General features: G+C 41.7%; 2 protein-coding genes across 5 annotated transcripts; both read left to right on the top strand.

Annotated features, from left to right (window-relative positions):
* The first annotated feature begins 553 nt into the window (after positions 1-553).
* On the top strand, positions 554-7,179 carry ildr1b (immunoglobulin-like domain containing receptor 1b). 3 transcript variants are annotated; one of them, XR_006372074.1, is made up of 9 exons: positions 590-875; positions 2,377-2,547; positions 3,319-3,468; positions 3,663-3,782; positions 3,878-4,024; positions 4,330-4,452; positions 4,698-5,566; positions 5,988-6,388; positions 6,568-6,636. XR_006372074.1 is itself a non-coding variant. In XM_044131356.1 (8 exons), the coding sequence occupies exons 1-8, from the start codon at positions 827-829 to the stop codon at positions 6,604-6,606; spliced, it is 1,668 nt and encodes a 555-aa protein (XP_043987291.1). In that variant the 5' UTR covers positions 554-826; the 3' UTR covers positions 6,607-7,179. The 3 variants fall into 3 exon arrangements, 2 of the variants coding, with proteins under 2 accessions (XP_043987291.1, XP_043987290.1); XM_044131356.1 differs by lacking the exon at positions 5,988-6,388 and having other exon boundaries at positions 554-875; positions 6,568-7,179; XM_044131355.1 differs by lacking the exons at positions 5,988-6,388; positions 6,568-6,636 and having other exon boundaries at positions 554-875; positions 4,698-5,961.
* A 1,252-nt stretch (positions 7,180-8,431) lies between these two features.
* me3 (malic enzyme 3, NADP(+)-dependent, mitochondrial) lies at positions 8,432-18,290 on the top strand. 2 transcript variants are annotated; one of them, XM_044130892.1, is made up of 15 exons: positions 8,432-8,596; positions 8,990-9,219; positions 12,037-12,170; positions 12,728-12,877; positions 13,178-13,253; positions 13,910-14,071; positions 14,199-14,302; positions 14,379-14,488; positions 14,720-14,817; positions 14,911-15,024; positions 15,106-15,211; positions 15,678-15,820; positions 15,939-16,112; positions 16,300-16,398; positions 17,277-18,290. In XM_044130892.1, exons 2-15 carry the CDS (start codon positions 8,995-8,997, stop codon positions 17,436-17,438), a joined length of 1,857 nt encoding a protein of 618 aa, XP_043986827.1. In that variant the 5' UTR covers positions 8,432-8,596; positions 8,990-8,994; the 3' UTR covers positions 17,439-18,290. The 2 variants fall into 2 exon arrangements, with proteins under 2 accessions (XP_043986827.1, XP_043986828.1); XM_044130893.1 differs by having other exon boundaries at positions 8,586-8,892.
* The last annotated feature ends 2,677 nt before the right edge of the window (positions 18,291-20,967 follow it).

Raw genomic sequence — 20,967 nt, forward strand, 5'->3', positions numbered from 1 at the left:
GCTCCATGTCCCCTGCAAGACGTGAGAATCCTGGCAGCTGCAACTCTTTGCATCCTGAGAGGAAGCTCCACAGTCAGGAGCTGTGAGGAAAACAAATCCCTCTTCTTCATGAAGAGGATGTCAGCATTCACGTGATGAATGCATTCTTGTTTAATGGAAACTCACAGCAACACTGCAGACTGTTGTTGATGGACTACTTCAATCTTGCTGATTCAAACCACAACGAAGGAGGCAGATACGATACCTTCTAAAAGAGAGACCAACTTTTGTTTCTCTGAAAAATGGTTTGGTTTGAATTAAAACAAACAAACATTATGTTAACAATTGTGACACAATCACAGATTTAGGGGGGCAATAACTTTTTCACACAGATGGCGGTTTGGGGAGTTTTTTTCCTTAATAATTGAAATATTACATTTCAAAGCGATATTAGAATTTCTTTGACGATATGTTTCAGTGGGAAAAAAAGCACAAACAGAGGAAATCTATAAGGGGGCAAATTCTGCAAATTCAGGTCAATTCAATATTCTCCATCGTGTCTCCCTGCACCTGTCACAGTGGGCGGGGCCAGTGATGTCACCTGTAGCTAAGTGGGGGAGGGGATGATCAGCCTCCGCCTTTCCACTGGAAGTTCTTCTGAACTACTTCTGAAACATCTTCAGGGAGATAAACAACGCTTGCAACATGTTGCCTTTGGTGGAAACCCGGTGATTATGCAGAACAGCGAGTACATGACTTTTTTCTACCAGTACTCCGGGTTTCTACAAGATTTTCGGTTAACAAGAGCAACAAGTGAAGTTTCCGCGGAAGGATACAGAGCACCGAGATGAGAAATATGATACTGGTGGTGTTTCTGCTGCTTCACTTGCCAACAGGTGAGGTTTTAACTCTCCCAGGATCAACACTTTCTGCCTGAACGTTCACCTGTGATTCTGTGTTACTGTTGTATCATTTGTAGTGAGGCATTCAGTAACAAACTAAGAAACATTGGGCAAATCGTCGTCAGTAATAAACAATGGTGGCAAGTTAATAATCTACAGGTGTAAACAGGACAAGGCCGAGTGATGTCACTTATCTGCGGGGCCTAGTTTTCCTTGTACACAAGAAACTCCCAACATCAAGAGTATAGTTTCTGCAACCACACAAAGGAGTTAGATCATTTATCAAAGACGCTGTTAACAAAAGCGATTTAAATGCCTTCTTACCCCTTGTAGGGATTGGATTTGTGTCAGCTTTTCTGTTTCAAAGAACATTTCTAATCGTGTTTCTTGTTTCATGATCATTTTTGTTAAATAAATGTAATTATTTAAAGCTAGTCTGGTGCAGAGGATGGTAATGTTCTTAATGTTGGCTATAACACTATCCATAAGATTAGCATGACAGTTTGATTTAGATTGGGGGTTTTTTCTGTGAAACACACAAGATTTTCCTAGTGTTGGCTATTGACTTTTGTTTGAACTTTGGACCATATTATTATTACAATAACGGCAATAATTATAATAATTGTCTATGTTGATTTAATTTTCTTTGCCTGGAACAGATTAGCATACGTCTGTTCCTTTAAATAAAGATTAAAAACCCACCGGTTTAGAGTTGCCTTTGAACCACAATAAAAGAAACATTAACCAACATATCTGATATTATTTTGGTGAGGGGGCTCATCAAAAGATAATGTCTGTTCAATTGACGACTGTATGGTATTTTCTTTATAACTTTGTAATTTTCTGTTTTTATTACTTAAAGCACATTGAACGTGCTATACAAATAAATTTTGATTTGATATATTTTTGTAATGTGTATTAAAGGTTGTGTAGAGGTCGTTGACATTTTTGGAGAGCCTTGCTAGTTAGATTTCTCTCTATGTTTGAAGCTCAATATATTTAAACTGTAAAATCAAACACTGTGTTAGACTAAAGATAATCAATAGAATATTTTTCATACTTGGATAGAGTGTGCAAATGTTTGTAAAATTAGGTAAAGCTCAATCAATCAATCCTGTTTTTTTTCATATGTATTGTTTTATATTAAGTAAATAATACATTATGACTGTATCTGATCGTCAAAGCTTAAGGATTTCAAATATCGTTAAATTATGAGAAGCAAAAGCTCATAAACATCGGACAACAGTCACAGGTACAAAGTGTTTACATTTTCCAGCAATCGTAGATCATAATTTTATTCATTAGCAATGGCTTCCCGCCATGAGGACATACAGTTTGCAGTTAATGACTGATAACTGTGACTACAGGTGATGACACAGTCTACTTGTTGTAAACCGTTAACCAGTCTGGTCAGATTCCTGCATTTAACCACAGAGTTATGCTGCTGTCACTTAAATAACCTGACTCGTGTCATTGTTCCTTGTCTTTGCACCAGAGCTGCTGTCCATTCAGGTGGTCGTTCCAGAGGTTGAGAGAACAACAACGCTGTTTGCTTGGGTGACAATCCGCTGCGACTACACAACATCGGCCAACCCCCAGGAGGTCCTCGTCACGTGGAGATTCAAGTCGTTCTGTAAAGACCCAGTTCTGGAGTACTACTCCACAGGTGGGGCTGTCGATGAATGGGAAGGGCTCAATAGGATCAATTTAGGCTCTGCAATTAGATATTTGATTATTTTTTCATTGAAATGACTAAATAAACTTTGGAGGAAGTTCTGAATGCATCGTCAGTCCTTCCTAAAAGAGTTCAGTTAGGTTCGGTGCACCCTACTTGTGAACAGAACATGCAGAACCAGATTCACACTTCACAAAGACATTGGAAAAATAGCCAGAAAGTGTGTCTTTAAAGAGGTCTACAAGGATGCATCAAAAATACACAGTGGGTTCACTAAGATGAGTGACATTGTGTATTTAATCATTTCATGCTGGTTGTTTCACCAAGTAAATAAGGTTTATACAAGCAGGCAGTCACAGTGAGAGGTGCGCTCACCTCCAAATCGCACATAGGCTAGTTGCTGGTTGACCGCATAAAGTTGTATTGTGCTATTTTGTCCAGCTGTCAAAGACGAGCCCTGTTATTACACTCAATGAGGAGGATGGAAAGAACCAGCAGCAGTTCAGAGTTTTTGTTATATTCTATTATTATAACGATACATTTGCTGCAAAGAGATGAATGAATTCTTACTTCAGGTCTCAAAGCCTCTGTATGACTAGCACATGCTGTAAAATTAGCAAAATACATGTAAAATACAGCTACAAAAGATATTGTACAAACTAATTCTGCAACACAAAGAAAAAACATCTTGGCTGCTTTATTGGGCACTTACCCTGAACCAAAACGGTAAGCCTGATGCTCTGCTCTACTTTGTATTTGAAGCTTATCAGGCGGCTCTCCAGTTGGGTCAGGATCCTGCCAATGACTGTCCAGACAGGCAGCGCACAGTTCGGACCGTCATCCAGAAGAGAGGCACTAATGAGGCAACGCTGGGGTCAGAGTACAGGAATCGTAAAATCACAATCCAGAACAGTAAGTTTGATCCCAGTATAATTTCTTTGTTGTCCTGGGACGGTTAACATGCATACTGTCCTTTTCTTCTCCTGGCTGTTACTCCAGTGTTGAAGGATTGTATTCTCTAGCTTTTTTAAGAGAGCATATCTTAATTAGTGCGTTATAGCAAATACCCAACGTCGGGGGATTTAAACAGAACTTTCTCTCAACAGAGGCTGACTTGGTGATAAATGAGGTGATGTGGTGGGATAACGGCATGTATTACTGCAGTATCGATGCTCCAGGTGACACCACAGGCGACTCGGATCGAGAAGTCAGACTCATCGTGTACCGTGGGTTTCTTCAGTTTCTGCTACTGTTTTTTAACATTCACAGAGATCAAAGCCCGCAAACCTAGGAACTAATAAAAATGATTTTCTTGCTTCAGACTGGCTGACTGTGCTATTTATCATCATCGGCGCTCTGTTGCTCGTCATGCTCTTCTGCATATGCTGCTGTCAGTGCTGCCCGCAAAAGTGCTGCTGCTATGTCCGCTGCCCCTGCTGCCCGCAGACCTGCTGTTGCCCTGAAAAAGGTACTGATGATGTCTTCATGTCACGGAGGCAGAGGGAGGTTTCTGTGGCAGAAACACTTTTACAGATTCTGATTTTGAAAAAAAAATTCTAGAAAAAAGCTAATGCCGCAAAGAGCTGCACTTCAGTGTTCCTTCATAGTCTTTAAAATTTCATGATATCAAAGTATGATCTTTATCTTGCTTTGAATGCACTTTCAGGTTAAAAATATTGGAAATTATTATTAACTTGCAGATTCTGATTAAATAAACCAACTCGGTGATACTTTGTGCCACTGAAGCGTTTCTGGTCTTTGCTGTGATTGTAGCCGTGATGCAGCATCGGATGCTGAAACAAGCTCAGAAAGCCATGGCTCCCTGGATGTACGGTCAGCCTGTTTACGCAAACGTCAGCAACACCTCCTCCCAGGGTGTTCCCCTGCTCTACTCAGGTGAGCATCGGTCAGACAAAAGCATGAAAAGATTTATTTAGTGAATGATTTGTTTCTTTTCTCAGGGTGTGTTTATTTGGTTTGAAAACCAAAGTACAAGAAAACCAGTTCTTGCGCTTATAAGGACTTCTAACAAACCCATTACATATTTATGTTGTGCCTTAGTACATTTAGCATCATTTTCTATAAACTTGAAGTTTTTATTTTGTCTTTATCTTTTTTTTTTGTGTCTTGTTTATTCCTAGCCTCAGTGTCAGATTACCCAACCAAACAAAACATCTCCATGACTCCCATCCCTTTGGGAACCATGGCCCCACAGCAGCAGTACTCCCCTTTGCATGCTCAATATGTAGTGAATGGCAGCCTGCGTAGCAGTAATCAAAGTGCCAACCCAATGCTGGACTACCTGGAGAACCAGGTGAGAGGGCTGGATGTGGGACCCCCTCAAATGGCGCCACATGCTGTCCGAAACATGGCCCCATTACAGCCCCAACCCTCTCCTCCAGCTGTGCCCTACGCCCCCGGCCCACCCAGCATGTTGTCGGCGCTGGATGATATGGGGGTGAGAGGGGTGGAAAGAAGGGTGATCACTCTGCCTCCCATCATCCAGCGAGTTCCTAGCTTCTCCTCCCGCAGGGATCCTGCTGGAGATGGGGCCGGGGGGTATCCGAGATTGTCCAGTCACTCTAGTGGGAGTACTAACCGATCAGGAAGGGGCCAACGGGGAGACAACCGTGGGTACAGAACCAGAGAGGACCTTCTACCAAGGCAGGGGATACTGCGCGAGTACAGCGACGATTCAGACTGGGACAACCGGCGAGGAAGAGCAACGCACAGGAGTTCAAGGAACGAGAGGGGCAGTTCGTCCGGGAAGAGGAAGAGAGGGTCCAGGCCGCGTGCCCGAAGCCGCGATGACTTAATGGAGGAGCTGCATACCAGATCGGCAAGGAGGGAGAGGAGCTACTCCCCTCCTACGCACCACAAAGGATCCTGGAGCTCAGATGAGGGCAGCAGCCAGAAAAAAGGACGCAAAGGAAAGGACTGGCCCGAGAAACCACCCAGCTACTACGCCAGTGAGGTGCAGCCTGGTCGCAGGAACTACAGCCATCTTTCTGTAAGAGCTTCCCCTTCTGCTGACACACACACTGAACCATCAGTGTGTTAAAATTTAACCTGTTTTATCATCGTGTTCTACTACCTTTAGTTTTCAGCCTTTACCTCTTTCTTGCTTCTTTAACCTGTGTGTGTTGTGGTTTTGAAAACAGTCCGCCATTTTACAGCAGAGTCACAAACAACCTGAAAGATCAATTTAATACTCAGCTTAGTTCCACTTTGAGGAAATGTTTCTTTCTTTGTACTTTGAAACCTGCTTCAAAGTATGACGACCTTTAGAACCTGCAGTAGCAATATCTTATCTCATAAGTGTGAGCATGAAGTATATTGGGTATATAGCAATATTCAAATAAGTGAATGATAAAACAGAAATGAACCAATATTACATGCACACAATATTAACATACAGTGTGTTTTGCCAGATCTTGTGAGAATTTGCTGCGGAGAAACTGAAAGATATATAAAAAAAGGTAATTGGAGTAAATGCTTCATCTTATCATTTTTTTAAGCTGGAAACATAGGAAAAAAATTACTCTTTAAAATCTGGCTGGTACAAATCTTGTGTCACTCTGTGGCAAAAAGAATCAGTCTGTGTTCTTGATCGCTAATTTGTGGGAACATTACACTCAGATCCTTTAGTCTTGTAGAGTCGCAGATTGTGGCTTTGTTGCAGAACTTCCCATTGCTTCAGGTGATGGTATAAGGGCATCATCTGAAACCTTTTCTGATCCCTTTTTGATGGAATTAAAGAAAATTGGCACATTAGGAAGATTCAGCTCCAACTGTTCCGCAGACCTTTCACACTGCCCCCAAGTGGCACCAGGTGGGTACAACAAATAGATGTGCAAAGCTCTTTCTCGTGTTCTTGCATGGCTTTGGTTTCTTCCTCTTCTTTGGTGCTTTTTTGTTGTTGTTTCTGTCTGTTTTTGGATGTGGTAATCATAGCATCTCTTGCTTAGACTCTAGCCTTAACTTTTTTTCACGTTTTTTTCTCTCTCATAGGATAGAGGCTCCCATAGCAGTACCAGCGTAGTCATCTGAAACATTTCTCTTATATTCCCCTGACTGCTTCCAATTAAGAAGTTTGTAACTGGTTAATAAACTGAAATGTTGTTTTACAGACCTAAAGCATTTAGGACTGTAAAAATATGCACATACATGTAATATATGTGCATATCTTTGAACTGCACATCTATTGTATTTCAGCAATGTAATAAATCCTGTTCATTTCTATTGTTATTTGTTTTTATGTGAATCTGTCATTCCACATTTTGTGTGTTTTTCCTTGGTGATGGAAAACATTCCTTTAGGTTGATGTAGACTTAGTTTCACCTAACACATGAAGTATTGTGTATTGATTTGTTTCTGCATTATTTTATTTTTGCATAATTATTGTAATATTTAAACATTTAGTTTTTCTCTCTAATAGAACAGCTGAAGCAGAAAGCACTGACTAGTACTTTGAAATGAATGAATAGTTTTGAAATCACTGTCGACACTGAAATACTGGATAAATGTGATCTTACTTAACCATTTTTTGTGATAGAAAAGTAGTGTTGTGTATAAATAATGTTAGTATGTTTGTTTTTTTTAATAAACATTGTTTAGATACAACCAGAGTGACTTTGGTCCTTAATGTGCTCAAATACTCCTGGAGATGCAGAGAAATTCACCACAGGTTGATTGGAGATTTTCATTGGCTCTTATGTGAATCTATTTGACAAAAAGGGGAGCAAAGCTTATTATTTAGTGTCTGCTTATAATCCATAAAATGATAGGCCTTACATCAACAAAAAAAGAGTGAATATCACCATGGTAATGATCTATAAAAAACTTTAATCTTTAGCTGCAGTTGCATTTTATTTATTTGTTTACACGTATTTCCAAATTAACACACGAGATTCATCAGAGACAAAATCATATTTCCCTCATGCCATTTCTCATGTTTTGAAGTTCTTATTTCATAAAACTGACAGCTTCCTGGTTACATATGAATACAGAACAGTGTAGGATATCTTTGATTGGTGAAGATTGCTGTTTGGATTTTTAATGACTGTGTAAGCTTAATGAACTGTTTTGAGTCACCAATGGCGTGTATTTGATCTATTAGGCCAGGAATATCCAAAACTTTTGGCACGTGGGACAAAATTGCTGAGTAAATGTAAAATAAATGTATTTTTTATATATATACAAAAAAGTTGCAAATTTCCACAAAAAATTAAGATTGAAAAAAAAATTGGTAACTTTGTTTTAAATTTCTGCTTGGAGATTGTTTAGTATTTTTCCACTTAAAGATACTTTTCAATGTCAGTCTTAAACAAAAGGTGGGAATAAAGAAAAAAATCAAGCAATTTTAGACAAAAGTTTAAGAAGCTGAAACAGGAAAATTCTCACTTTTGTAGATTGTGCCAAAGGCAAAACCCCTCAGTATGTATTTATTTTACTAAAACGTCGGTAAATTTACTTCGGTTTACCTCAGCTGCACCAATCTTTGCACCGGTAAAGGCAGATCTATGGTTTCCAAAAGTTTTTAGCCTTATTTATATTTATAAAAGGTTTATTAGGCGGACAAAGAGTTTAAATTTATTCGGTAGTTCCAGTGGTAGAATCCGCTATACTTGTAAGCAGTGCGATAAAATTAACTTGTATTTAGTTACAGTCAGTAGCATACTTCATGCTGCAAGTTTACAGAACATGAATGACTAGAAGGCGTCTAAAGGCCGTCGTTATCGTGAGATTAGACAAGAGCGCCAGTGAAAGTTGGCGCAGATGCTGAAGATGTCCACAGAGCAGCCGTGCTGAGGGCGGGGCTTCTTTCCTCGCAGAGCGGGTCTCTCATTGGCTGATGCGCGGCTTAGAGAGGCGGGCTAAACTGGACACGGAAGTGAAGCCGCCCAATGTCAGGAGATCCTGCATCAGCTGTCGAGCCTCCTTCCTCTGGTTAAACAGTTCTATCGGTAGCCGTAGGGCCAGAGGAGCTTTTCCTCTGATCAATTAAGCCGGGTGCTCATCATATTCCCGCAGTTTTCAGGTGAGGCCCACTGACTAACAGCTCTGAGTTTGCTGGTTTTAGCTGGTTCATCTGCATAGAAAACCGTGCTTGTTGGAGAGGCGCATGTGCTAACCGCAGCTAGCTTCTTATATAAAAGAGTTTAACCATTCGGCTACTTGTTTAATCTTTATTATAGTGGGATTATGTCCAGAGAAACACAGCATAGTGCAGAGGACTGTGATTCCTGTTGTCTTTATAAATGACTCAGCTTGAAGCTAATGGTTTAGCGCTTGAAGCCGGTTGTTTACGGAGAAGCTGAACTTGTATAAGTCACGGTATGTTTGGCATCCCGGGGTTGCATGTCCCCCCGGCGTACTGTAATGTGTCATGTTCCACTGAGTTGGGTTTTTTTTGTATTCTCGGTGTCCACAGGCAGCATGAACTCCCTCCCAGGAAAAGCCGCTTTGTCTCTGTGCAGACGCGCAGCTGCGGGCGGGATGAGGGTGCTGGTCGCCCCTCCGGGTCGCTCCACTGGGGGAGCTCAGGCCGACAGGGCCGCTCTCCAGACTGTCCGGGTCTGCCACTCTGGGACCAACCAGAAGGGCAGCGTGTACACCAAGAAGCGGGGCTACGACATCACCAGGAACCCCCACCTGAACAAGGTTGGTTTATTTATCTGCCGGTGTGAACCTGTTTACTTTATATAGCATATATAACCCAGGGTTTCCCCCAGTGTATTATTTACTTGTCCCCCCACTAGGCTAAAGCGTTACTTATTTTTTAAAGTCTTTTTAATTAAGACTTTATAATTGGTGTTCAGGTATTAATCTTCCAATCTTTTAATAACACATAATTATCAAGTGATATTTTCTAACTTCTTGTCAACCTTAAACCTTTTTTAACTCAAATGTGACAGGCGAATGTGCTTTTTAAGGTTGTAGTTGTGAGGAAAATGTAAATGGATGCATAAAGGTGCTTCAGAAACTCAACTCTCACTACATTAAGCTAAATGTTTGTACAGTCAACATAACGTCCTGCAGAGAAAGTGCTATGATGTTGGCATGTATATAAACATAGTAAAAGGCCAGAAAGTTTGGCTTCATGAGTGATGTTAGTATTTAGCACTTTTTATATTCTCTGCTAATTATTTAGCAGTCAACACAGAACAAGAATCGCACCCCTATTCCTCCTCTGTTCTGTTTGAATGAAAATAATCAAAATTTCCTCAAAGAACATTGTCTGTGGTATTCCTGGATTTTCCTTTACCCCACCAGTCACCATAGTTTGTTCATGCTTTTGTCTAAATTGTTCTGGCCCCTGAAGACACCAGGATTCCTTCAGAGGCTCAAGATGAGTTTATTGCTTAGATTGTAGATGTTCAGAGGTCGCTCTCAGTTCTCTCTTCTCTCCATGCTGACTCAGCAGTCACATCCTAACAGGTTCATTTAAGTGCAAACAGTCAGGAAATGCAGTCACACTTCGGCACAAAAAGAGATTTTCCCTCTGTGCCTTGCAAAGTGGTGAGACTCCAAGCAGAGCTCCACTTCAGTGAGATACTTTCTGCTAACAGGATTCCAGTAATTTCAAACATGTCCAGATATTTATTGTCTTCACTTTAGAGGCTGCAAAACTTTATTATAGTTTGTAGCGTTACAGCAGCAGGGAGGAGGTGTGGCTCCTGGTTAATTTAAAATCAAACACATTTTTTCTTTTTTTTTTTTCTCTTCATTTTCTCCATGTGTTACATTAACATGAAATAAAACACACTTTCTTTTAGCATTAAAAGAAAGCGTGTCTTTTTAGTCTGACTCTTCTGAATAACATCCAGTGCAACCAATTACCTCCAGAATTAATTAAACAGTTTCCGCAAACAGCTAACAGTAAGGCTGCACAGTATTTCTTTCTTCTGTCTTATCTTTGTGAGTTTTAGCATTTTGGGGAATGTCAGTGTCTGGTGTGGAGCATCTGCTGCTGTGAGACTGTCCAGCTGGACAGATATTATGTTTGCACGTAAAAATGCGTAACACTGGAATAGTCGCCACTTTAAAACTACTCTGTGAGAGTTGTGAAAGTTTTCCTTCTGTGTAAGCAGTTACTTTGAGGATTTTCCAGGGAAGCTTCCTCCCAGATAACTTTCTCTTACTCTGCAGTTCTGGAACCAGTGTCCTATTGTCTTCTTTCTGAGACCTTCACTTGCGTGGCTACAGCAAGTCCTGTTTAGTTTGAAACATTGTAGTTCGTCTGATGTTGGAATAGGTTCCAAAGAAAATTATGCATTTATGATAAATGCACTGTGGAACAAAGTCGGAGTGTATTCTGTGTTTTTAGCGGGAGAAATGGGAGAGAGGATGAAAGACAAGTGGAGCATAGAGGGGAGTGGGAGCAGGGCCTCACTTCATTGGACAGAATAAATAGATTAAACTCACACCCCCACTCAGATGCCTTTCAAGTCGCCTGCATGCAGGACTCGAGGAAACTACTTTTACAAGTTTACAATGTTCCTTTTCAGAATTAAAGCTGTAAAGGTTTTTTTTTTTGTTTTGTTTTTTATAAATTACCCAACCGGCTCACACATTGGTATTACCTCTGTCCTTCCATATCAGACACATTATCTTACAAGAGGCAATGCAAATGGTAATAAACCTGCAAAAGAAGGCCTCAACGCATTGGTCAATTGTAATTAGTAATGGCATGTGCAATAAAGGTCATTTTTATACTAACTTATGCTTTTTTTTAAATGATAAACCACAACCTTTCTTCCTCGTTTCTTTTATATATTGGGAAATGGCTGTACAAACATAATGTTAACCTTTTTTTTTTATTATTATTTCTTCTGAAGTTTTTTTATGCCCAGTGTCTGTATGCTGAGTGTGTGAAATGTCTTGTTTTTGAGTACAATCCTGGCCCATAAGGCTTATTCTGTTAATGCATGTAGCAAATAGAAATGTACTTTAAATTAATATACGTAATGCTCTACAAGTAACTCAGGTGTATACCCACATTGTAAAAATCTGCATCATAGATTAATTGTCTTCTTTAAATTGCCCTCGTGTGTGTGTCTGGGTGTGTTTCCCTGTGATAGACCGCCGACCTGCCAAGGTGATCCCTGCCTCTTGTCCAATGACTGCTGGAGATTTTTGGAACTTCTAAAGTTTTTTTTTTTTCTCTTTTGCCTAAACTTTCTTTCCGACTGAAGCAGCATACGATCGCTGCTTTCTAATCCCTTTGCCTCATGTTGTTTCCTCCCTTGAGTTTCAACATGTTGCTTTCGCTGGAGTGGAAATGTGACCACAAAAGAGAGACCTCTGTTTTTCTGTGAATACGATGAGTCATAACTCCACCCTGAGGTTGATGACAGACGCATGAATCACTGCGATCTACATCTGCTGCCGTCTTTATTTATTTTAAAGCCTTTTTCTCGGTGCAGATTCTTCCCCGGGATTACAGTGCTTTATAATAATTGATGTTCCACCCTTCAGGGAATGGCGTTCACCCTGGAGGAGCGCATGCAGCTGGGCATCCACGGCCTGATCCCCCCCTGCTTCCTCTCCCAGGATGTTCAAGTTCTGCGTGTCATGAGGAGCTACGAAACCCGAACCAACCCTCTGGACAAGTGAGTCTCCCAGCAAAGCTTGGCAAAGTGTTGTTCAAGATTATCACACTGCAGATGCAGATGTTTAATCAGCTGCGCTGTCCTGCTCGCTGAGTAAAATCCTCTTTAGCATGTTCCAGCTGTTGCACTTACGGCTTGTTTTTTTTGTTTTTTTTTAATCAAGCGATTCAAGATTTATTTATTCTGGGATTAAAGGCTCAGAATTGGTTGAGAATTTGCTTTGAACATTATAAGAAAAATCCCTTCAAAAGCATTAGAAAGTATTCAGACCCACAACCTTTAAGGTATTTTATAGGGATTCTACGTGTTGGATCTGCTATAAGTATCAGATTAACTCATTTGTATTGAATTCTTCAGAATTACTCTTGTCTCTAACAAATGCATGGAAAATATTAATTTATTTATTTATCCTTTTCCCTCCTTGTGTTCTAACATAAATCCCAGTAAAATGCATCAAAGTTTGAGGTTAAAATTTGGGAAACTTCAAGGGATATTTCTAAAAATATATACTTTAACACAGAAAAATTTGTCATTTTGTGCTTATCTCTCCATTTCAGGTACATCCTACTGATGACTCTGCAGGACAGGAACGAGAAGCTGTTCTACCGGGTGTTGACCTCTGACATCGAGGAGTTCATGCCCATCGTGTACACTCCCACCGTAGGCCTGGCCTGTCAGCAGTACGGCCTCGCCTTCAGGAGGCCTCGGTGAGGCTGGTTCCTGCTAGTGCTGCGTAGTATTCAAAAGAAATAAATGTGTGATTCTATTCTGCAGTATAGCAGTGATGATTAAACTTTTCTTTTTACTTTTTCTACTCTTTATTTATTCTGATGATCCGGTCTCTCTAGTTCCTACTGGTTGTAGACAATGGATGTGTTTATGCTGTACTTTATACTACAGTGTTTATAGTTTTTACTTGATTTTTAACTTATCTGTGACTTTTTAAATGCTTTATGTTAGTCTGTATGACCGATTTAATTTTATGCTGCCGTCCCGTGTGTTTGCAGAGGACTCTTCATCACCATCCATGACCGGGGACACATTGCCACCATGCTCAACTCCTGGCCTGTAGACAACATCAAGGTGGACACCGTGCACTGACCTGTTAACACACATTAGCCATGTTCCTGTACAGTCTGGGAAAATCGAGCACTGTGTAGAATTAGCTTTGATTTTCCAGATCTGCATAAGTATGGATAAAAGGAAATTGAGTGTGCCAAATGTTTTGATCTTCCAGACTACTTTCCTTCTTGTATTTTGTGATTGAGAAGTCTAATGAAGCCTAATAAGGCAGTGGATTTTTTTTTTTACACTGATTTGCTACATGGACATGCTTCATCTTTGATTTGCCATCTTGATTTTAACATTTAACTTCTCTGGATTTTGGTTTTATATTGAAAAAACCAAAAGGAGACGATTTTGCTGTCTGGTTTTTACAGTCAGGCTTTAAAGAGGGTCTAAAATGCTAAACCAAACACTAAAACTAATATTTTTAGGAATTTTTACAATAATAATAAGGTTTGTAAAGATTCTGCATTTTGTCTTAGATGCTCCATTCTTAATTTGACAAGTCAAAGTTACAGATTTTTAAATGGTAGCAACGTGAGTCCAGATGCTACCGAAGCAAATCAGTGGCCCTGCAGAAGACTGAGAATCAGACGCTAATTTGCTGTTGTGCTTTAAAACTACGTAGTCATTTTGTGATTAAAAATATGAAGTAATGCTTGGTGTCGGTCCAGGCCATAGTGGTGACGGATGGAGAGCGTATCCTAGGACTGGGAGACCTGGGCAGCTATGGGATGGGAATTCCTGTTGGGAAGCTGGCTCTCTACACGGCGTGCGGCGGCGTTCCTCCTCAGCAGTGTCTCCCTGTGCTGCTGGACGTCGGCACCGACAACCAGGTGAGTGCGCAAGAGCGCTAGAATGTTTTTTGTTTTTTTTTCTTGTTGCAGAACCGCACATTTATCGGCATGATTAACTCTAAAACCAATTCAGGAAGTCAGAAATATCTGTTGTGTTCTCGCCCAGTCGCTTCTAGACGATCCTCTTTACATTGGCCTGAAGCACAAGAGAATCAGAGGGAAGGAGTATGACGAGCTCATTGACGAGTTCATGCAGGCAGTGACGGACAAGTGAGTCCATCAGCAATTATTTACTAAAATTAAATAGTAATCTTGATGCTTGGCTGACGGTGCATTTCCTCTGCAGGTATGGGATGAACTGCTTGATCCAGTTTGAGGATTTCGCCAACAGCAACGCCTTTCGTATCCTTAACAAGTACAGGAATCGCTACTGCACCTTCAACGACGACATCCAAGGTATTTTGTCAGTCCCAGGCGTCGGTGTTGCCATTGCAATCAGTTTTGTTGGCATTTGAAAAAGCAGAATTGGCACCCATTGAAGTTTTGTACATTTTTCCATTCCGCACTTCAACACACTTTTATTTTGTGTTGGTTTTATGTGATTAAGCATGGTTTTGTTTGATACATCTGATATGTAGTGAGTCACAAGCAGATATTGCTTCATAATTAAATTCGTTTTCTCTGCAGGCACGGCATCTGTAGCCGTCGCTGGAGTATTTGCTGCTCTGAGGATCACAAAGGACAAACTGTTGAACCACACTTTTGTTTTCCAGGGAGCAGGCGAGGCGAGTCGAGCTAAACGATGATAAATCTAAAAATAGCATTAAAGGGGAGACTTTGTTACAGAATGAACTCTGTTGTTGCTGTTATCTGACCAGGCTGCTTTGGGTATCGCCCACCTACTTATGATGGCCATGGCTAAAGAGGGAGTGTCTAGAGAAGATGCTGCCAAGAGGATTTGGATGGTTGACTCAAAGGGTCTTATTGTGAAGGTAGCATGTCTAATCACATGCTCCTGTATGTAAATCGCCATGAGGTTTGAAATCAAACAAAGAAAGTTGTTGTTCCTGCAGGGAAGAGGCAATCTGAACCACGAGAAGGCTGAGTTTGCTCACGAACATCCACACCTGAAGACTCTGGAGGAGGTGGTGGAAACCATCAAACCCACTGCCATTATTGGTGAGATAACTGGAAACGCTGGTAAAATTAAGCGCATTGTTTCACCAGTTGTGTAACCCACATCTGTTTTGTTCCTAACCAGTTATGGAAACTCAGTGAAAGTCTGTGAGAGGTGACTCTTTTTCCACGTAGCATTTCTTCTCACCAGAGCAGCAAAATGCTTACTCACTGCTTTCGCTTTAATCTGAACCATCGAAAACCTAGACGCTGTACTCAGTGGTTTGAAATTTGCAAACTGCATGTAAATTGAGCTGTCAAATATTTCTAACATCTCATCCAAGTTTCAACAATCAGCCGTAAGACAAAAAAAAATACATGGTACAAAAGTAATTATCTGACAAAATGATCAAATATAATTGTTAGCTTTAATTTTTAACATATTTTGCCAACCAGAATCCTAGAAATGAAGAGACCCTGTATTCATCATTATCATTGTCAGAAACCTGACTGGTGTTTTGTGCTGAAGGTGTGGCTGCGATCGGAGGAGCGTTCACCGAGAAGATCATTAAAGACATGGCGGCGTTCAACGAGAGGCCCATCATCTTTGCTCTGAGCAATCCCACCAGCAAGGCTGAGTGTACTGCAGAGCAGTGCTACAAACTCACAGAGGCAACATATTTTCACACACATATTGCAGTTGATGTATTTCAGGGCCATGCAAAAGTATTTATTGCTGGGTTTTTTTTAAGGCTGTCATGTTTCCTCCCCTCACTCTGTCTGTGATCAGGGCAGAGGCATCTTTGCCAGCGGGAGTCCATTTAACAAAGTGACCCTGGCAGACGGACGCACCTTCTTCCCCGGTCAGGGAAACAACGCCTATGTGTTCCCCGGAGTTGCCCTGGGTGTTATAGCCTGTGGAGTGCGCCACATATCTGAAGACATCTTCCTCACCACTGCAGAGGTCCGTTCCTCACTGAAAGAAAAGACGTACTAACTAGAAGCTTAGCAGGTTCTGCTGAATCTCTTTATGCTTCGTCAAACCCAGAATCTCTGCGTTTTCCTTTTCAACTCGAACCCTCTGATTGAACCTTCAAGTAAAAACCTCACGTCTGATCATCATACCTGCTGTGCCCGTTTGTCTCTGTCAGGCGATAGCTGACATGGTGACAGAAGAGAACCTGGCCGAAGGAAGACTCTATCCACCTCTAAGCACCATCAGAGAAGTGTCCTTCAAGATCGCAGTGAAGGTGAGAGATTTAATGGTAAACAATATTTCGATTACCTGTTTTCTCATGCAGCTTCCCGAAAGATTTACAAATTAGTTTGACTATATTATTATCCAGCTTAGCGGGTTCTAAAAATAATGTTAGTAATTAGATTTTCTCTTCATGACATGTACCTCCAGCCAATCCTAACTATCTCTCTCCTGTATATTTTCCCTATCCAAAAGACAAAGCATATCTAACATTAAAGCAACATGGCACAAATAGATGTTAAATAAAGATCAATATACCATTGATCCTTATTAGTTTTAATAAAAAATGTTATAGAAAATAAAATTTCTAACTTAAGAAGTATTTTTTTATTCAGTCTGATTGAATATTCAAATTTTCTCTGGAACTAAATTTGGTTGGACTTTAGATTTTATTAGCTGTAAGCATAAAATATCAAATAAGTGATTTTGGATGAATTTCTATGAGCTACACTTTACAATGAAATTACTAAAATAAATACACTTTTCAGTATTTTAACACTAATTGTAGGGGTAATGAGATGTAAGAAGACCTGTAATTTGAGTGAAATATAGTAACCACTCGTTTTTGCATCATCTTACGAGTGGGAAAATAATTCCCACAATAAACATTCTTAAAATCTAATTTATTGTGTAAATTAGACTCACTTATAGAAAAAAAAAGTAAAACAACTTATTTCTTTTTATTTGTCAGTGCTTTGTCCTAATCATTTAAATAATTAAAATAATTTTGTGAAGGAAACATCTGCAGTGATTTCTAGAACCAGCAGAGGGAGCTGGAGATCAGGCCAGGAGATGCCAGAAAACATCTCCACCTGGTTGATCAAATCAAAATGACTGATCTCAACGCCCTGCCCTGTGTTCCTGTTTCAGGTCGTCAACTATGCATACAAGAACAACATAGCTTCGGTGTACCCTGAGCCCAAGGATAAGGAGGCGTTTGTTCTGTCGCATATCTACAGTCCTGACTACGACTCCTTCACTCTGGATACTTACAGCTGGCCGCAGGAGGCCATAAATGTCCAGGACGTGTAATCATTCTCTGATATCTATATACCACTGTGGTATTGCCTACAATTTCACTCCTTTTACATTTTTTTTTTTTAGTTTTTTTTTTAATTTCAGCTAAAAAAGCATTGGACCCAGAGAAACCAAACAATGAGTCGTCTGAGAATTGAGAATTTATTATTTTGGTGGTATTCATTTAACCCGTTACTAAATGAAGATTATGTTCTGTTCTCAAAGCAGCATATCAAAAAAACAAAAAAATCAATCATGCCACTTGTACACAAACCCTTTTCACTTGTTTCTTTCAACTAAGATGCTGCAGGCAGTAGTTACTGTGCAGCGTTGTGTCACAGTACCTTGCAGTGCTTTGGTGTTTCGTCACAAGAAAACAGAGGATTCATTGTGATGCTGTGTCTGAACTGCAGTCAAAAATCCCCGTCAGTCTCGGGTGTGTCTAACTCTGTGACCTCAGGAGGTTGCTGCTCCATTGGCTGAAACCGTGCAATCATTCTGTCCCGTTATACTTCCTGTAATACACTCTGCTCCGTTTGTTCTTGTACTGGTTTTTATTTTTGTATTCTAATCAGTGTCTTCTCTTTTGGCTTTGGATTGCTGTCAGAATTTTATTTTTAACGAAGGACACTTTAATTGTTTAATTGTAATTGTCCCCATCATGATGTTTTTGTACAACTCTGGTGTTTGCTTTCAGTTCTAAACAAGTGTTTTTTTGGTGTTTTGTCTTTTTTTTGCCAAAGCAATTTAAGCTCTATATGTTTTACTATGAAAAAGGATGCTGTGCAGGCTTTAGCAGTTAGAGATATGCTTGAAGTTTTGGAAAAAATACCATGTATGTTTTTAAATAAAAGTCTTAAGAAAATGTGGTGAATTTTCTTTTTTTTGTGAGCTTTTTATATGATTGAACAGTAAAGTGGTTCTATTTCATCCCTACTGACCGCCAGAGGCGGTGCTTCAAGCACTGAATGATCATTCTTGCGCATGCGCAGGTCGAGTCCTGATGACAACAAACGGTAGCGTTTCTGCTCGCGCTGAGTTCGTTTTCAGTTGGTTTCTCTAAACTCACCCGTAGCGTCTCTGCTCGCGTTGAGTTGTTTACCTAAACTCACCAGTAGCGTTTCTGCTCGCGTTGGGTTCTTCTATAGTTTATTTGCCTGAACTTACCAGTAGCGTTTCTGCTTGCGTTGAGTTCTTCTACAGTTTGTTTATCTACACTCACCAGTAGCGTTTCTGCTCGCGTTGAGTTCTTCTACAGTTTGTTTATCTACACTCACCAGTAGCGTTTCTGCTCGCGTTGAGTTCTTCTACAGTTTGTTTATCTACACTCACCAGTAGCGTTTCTGCTCGCGTTGAGTTCTTCTACAGTTTGTTTATCTACACTCACCAGTAGCGTTTCTGCTCGCGTTGAGTTCTTCTACAGTTTGTTTATCTACACTCACCAGTAGCGTTTTCTGCTCGTGCTGAGTCCATTCTACTTTGCTGTTATTTATCTGACTCACCAGTGGCGTCTCTGCTCGTGCTGAGTTCATCTTTGGTTGATAATCGATTTGCTAGTGGCGTTTCTGCTCACGCTGAGTTTGGAACCTCTACGGGGGTTTTCCTACAACGGAGTCGCCAGTAGCGTTTTCTGCTCGTGTTGACTTCTTGTTGCTGGCGGGCTAATCACGCCTTTCAGCAGTATGTTGCTGAATAATTTATGCTGCTCGACCTGTCTGGTTCCACTTCAGCCCGACGACGGGCATGACTTGTGTCCCTCCTGCCTCGGTGTGGAACATCTCCGGGAGGCACTGAAGCTTCACCGAGAGGTAGTGGAGTGCATCTGGAAGGTCTTTGGCTGGGAGGACCTCTTTGCCTCAAGGGACGCGTTTCACTGTCCCCTTTGGTTCTCATTGTACAACAGCAGCCCTCTGGGCCACGATGCTCTGGCACACGACTGGCCCCGGACTCTCCTTTATGCCTTTCCACCATTCAGCCTACTTTTTCAGACTCTCCTCAGGGTGCATCAGAAGGGGCACAGGGTTCTGCTGGTGGCCCCCTACTGGCCAGCGAGGACTTGGTTTCCTCTACTGTGTGAGCTCCGCTCCAGCTCGCCAATGCGTCTCCCCTCCAGGAGTGATCTTCTTTCCCAGATGGTGGATCAGAGTTTGCACCCCAAACTGGACCGGCTCCAGCTCTGGATTTGGCCCCTGCAAGGCCAGGGTCCACTTTCTCAAGATACACTGAGTCCATAATGCATACAATGGCTAATGCATGGGCGCCGTCCACGCGAGCTGTCTATGCTAACAAGTGGACGGTCTTTGCGACCTGGTGCCGTAATAGAGGGCGGGACCTGGCGCAGTGTTCAGTTTCTGACATACTGACCTTCCTGCAGGCATTACTGGATCAAGGACGGTCTCCGTCTACCTTGAAGGTGTGTGTGGCTGCCAATTCCTGTTGGCATGTCGGGCTGAATGGTTGTTCTGTGGGCCGAGACAAGGACGTTGTGCTGTTTTTAAGGGGTGCTCGGCGTTTGCGACCACCCAACCGCCCTGTGGCACCGGCGTGGGACCTTTCTCTTGTGCTTGAGGCTCTTCGGTCCCTCCCAATTTAGCCCCTGGCATCGGCAGACCTCAAGTGGCTCTCACTGCAGACAGTGTTCCTTTTGGCTATGGTTTCTGCAAAACGTGTGGGGGAATTACAGGCTCTCTCGACAGCTGAGCCCTGCTGCCGGTGGAATACTGGTGGCTCAGGCGTTACGCTGTGGTCTGACGTCGCATTTATTCCTAAGGTGTCACTGGCGGCAGGCAGTACCCAGCCGCTCCATCTTGCCCGGTTTGACACCGGTAGCCCCTCTGAACCACTGTGGCCTGTTCGTGCCCTTGAGGCATATATCAATGCCACGCCATCCTTCCGAAAGACGAATAGCCTTTTTTTGTTTGCTACGCTGGCTCACGGAAAGTTCAGGCACTTTCTAAGCAGCGACTTGCACACTGGGTTGTGGATTTGATCTCCAAGGCTTATGCCTTGCAGGACCGGCCACTGCCGGCAGGAGTGAAGTGCCACTCTACAAGGGGCATGTCGACATCGTTTGCTGCCATGACTGGGGTGCCTTTGGATGTTATATGCCATGCGGCCTCCTGGAAATCACCTAGTACCTTTACTTGGTTCTACAGGGTGAATGTGGCTGCACCCCATCCGCTTCAAGGCATCCTGGAGCAGCATGCCTCTACATCACATTAGGGTGGGTGGTGTAGTCATTGTCCCTTGAATGTTGCTGATTCCTCGTGACCTTGTTGATATGAGTCATCCAGTGCTTGAAGCACCGCCTCTGGCGGTCAGTAGGGATGAAATAGAACGAAAGTTACTACCGTAACTACGGTTCTATGAATCCCGGATGACCGCCAGAGTGCTTGGTCCCTCGGAATCTCTGCTTCTCGATTGAGATTGAGGGATTGATTGCCGGGTGCCACGTGACTATATAGAGTCATGTGGGTCCCCGGCAGGTCACAGGTGACTTTGTTGTCATTAGTACTCGACCTGCGCATGCGCAAGAATGATCATT

This window comes from Gambusia affinis, linkage group LG11 (genome assembly GCF_019740435.1).
Source record: "Gambusia affinis linkage group LG11, SWU_Gaff_1.0, whole genome shotgun sequence".
Taxonomy (NCBI): Eukaryota; Metazoa; Chordata; class Actinopteri; order Cyprinodontiformes; family Poeciliidae; genus Gambusia; species Gambusia affinis.

Excerpts from the sequence above, each read along its gene's own strand:
- ildr1b (XM_044131355.1), top strand. The coding sequence starts at position 827 with ATGAGAAATATGATACTGGTGGTGTTTCTGCTGCTTCACTTGCCAACA. Across the intron at positions 2,548-3,318 it reads TCTGGAGTACTACTCCACAG|CTTATCAGGCGGCTCTCCAG; the intron begins GTGGGGCTGTCG and ends TTGTATTTGAAG. Across the intron at positions 3,469-3,662 it reads TAAAATCACAATCCAGAACA|AGGCTGACTTGGTGATAAAT; the intron begins GTAAGTTTGATC and ends TTCTCTCAACAG.
- me3 (XM_044130892.1), top strand. The coding sequence starts at position 8,995 with ATGAACTCCCTCCCAGGAAAAGCCGCTTTGTCTCTGTGCAGACGCGCA. Across the intron at positions 12,878-13,177 it reads CTCGCCTTCAGGAGGCCTCG|AGGACTCTTCATCACCATCC; the intron begins GTGAGGCTGGTT and ends GTGTGTTTGCAG. Across the intron at positions 14,489-14,719 it reads CTTCAACGACGACATCCAAG|GCACGGCATCTGTAGCCGTC; the intron begins GTATTTTGTCAG and ends TTTTCTCTGCAG.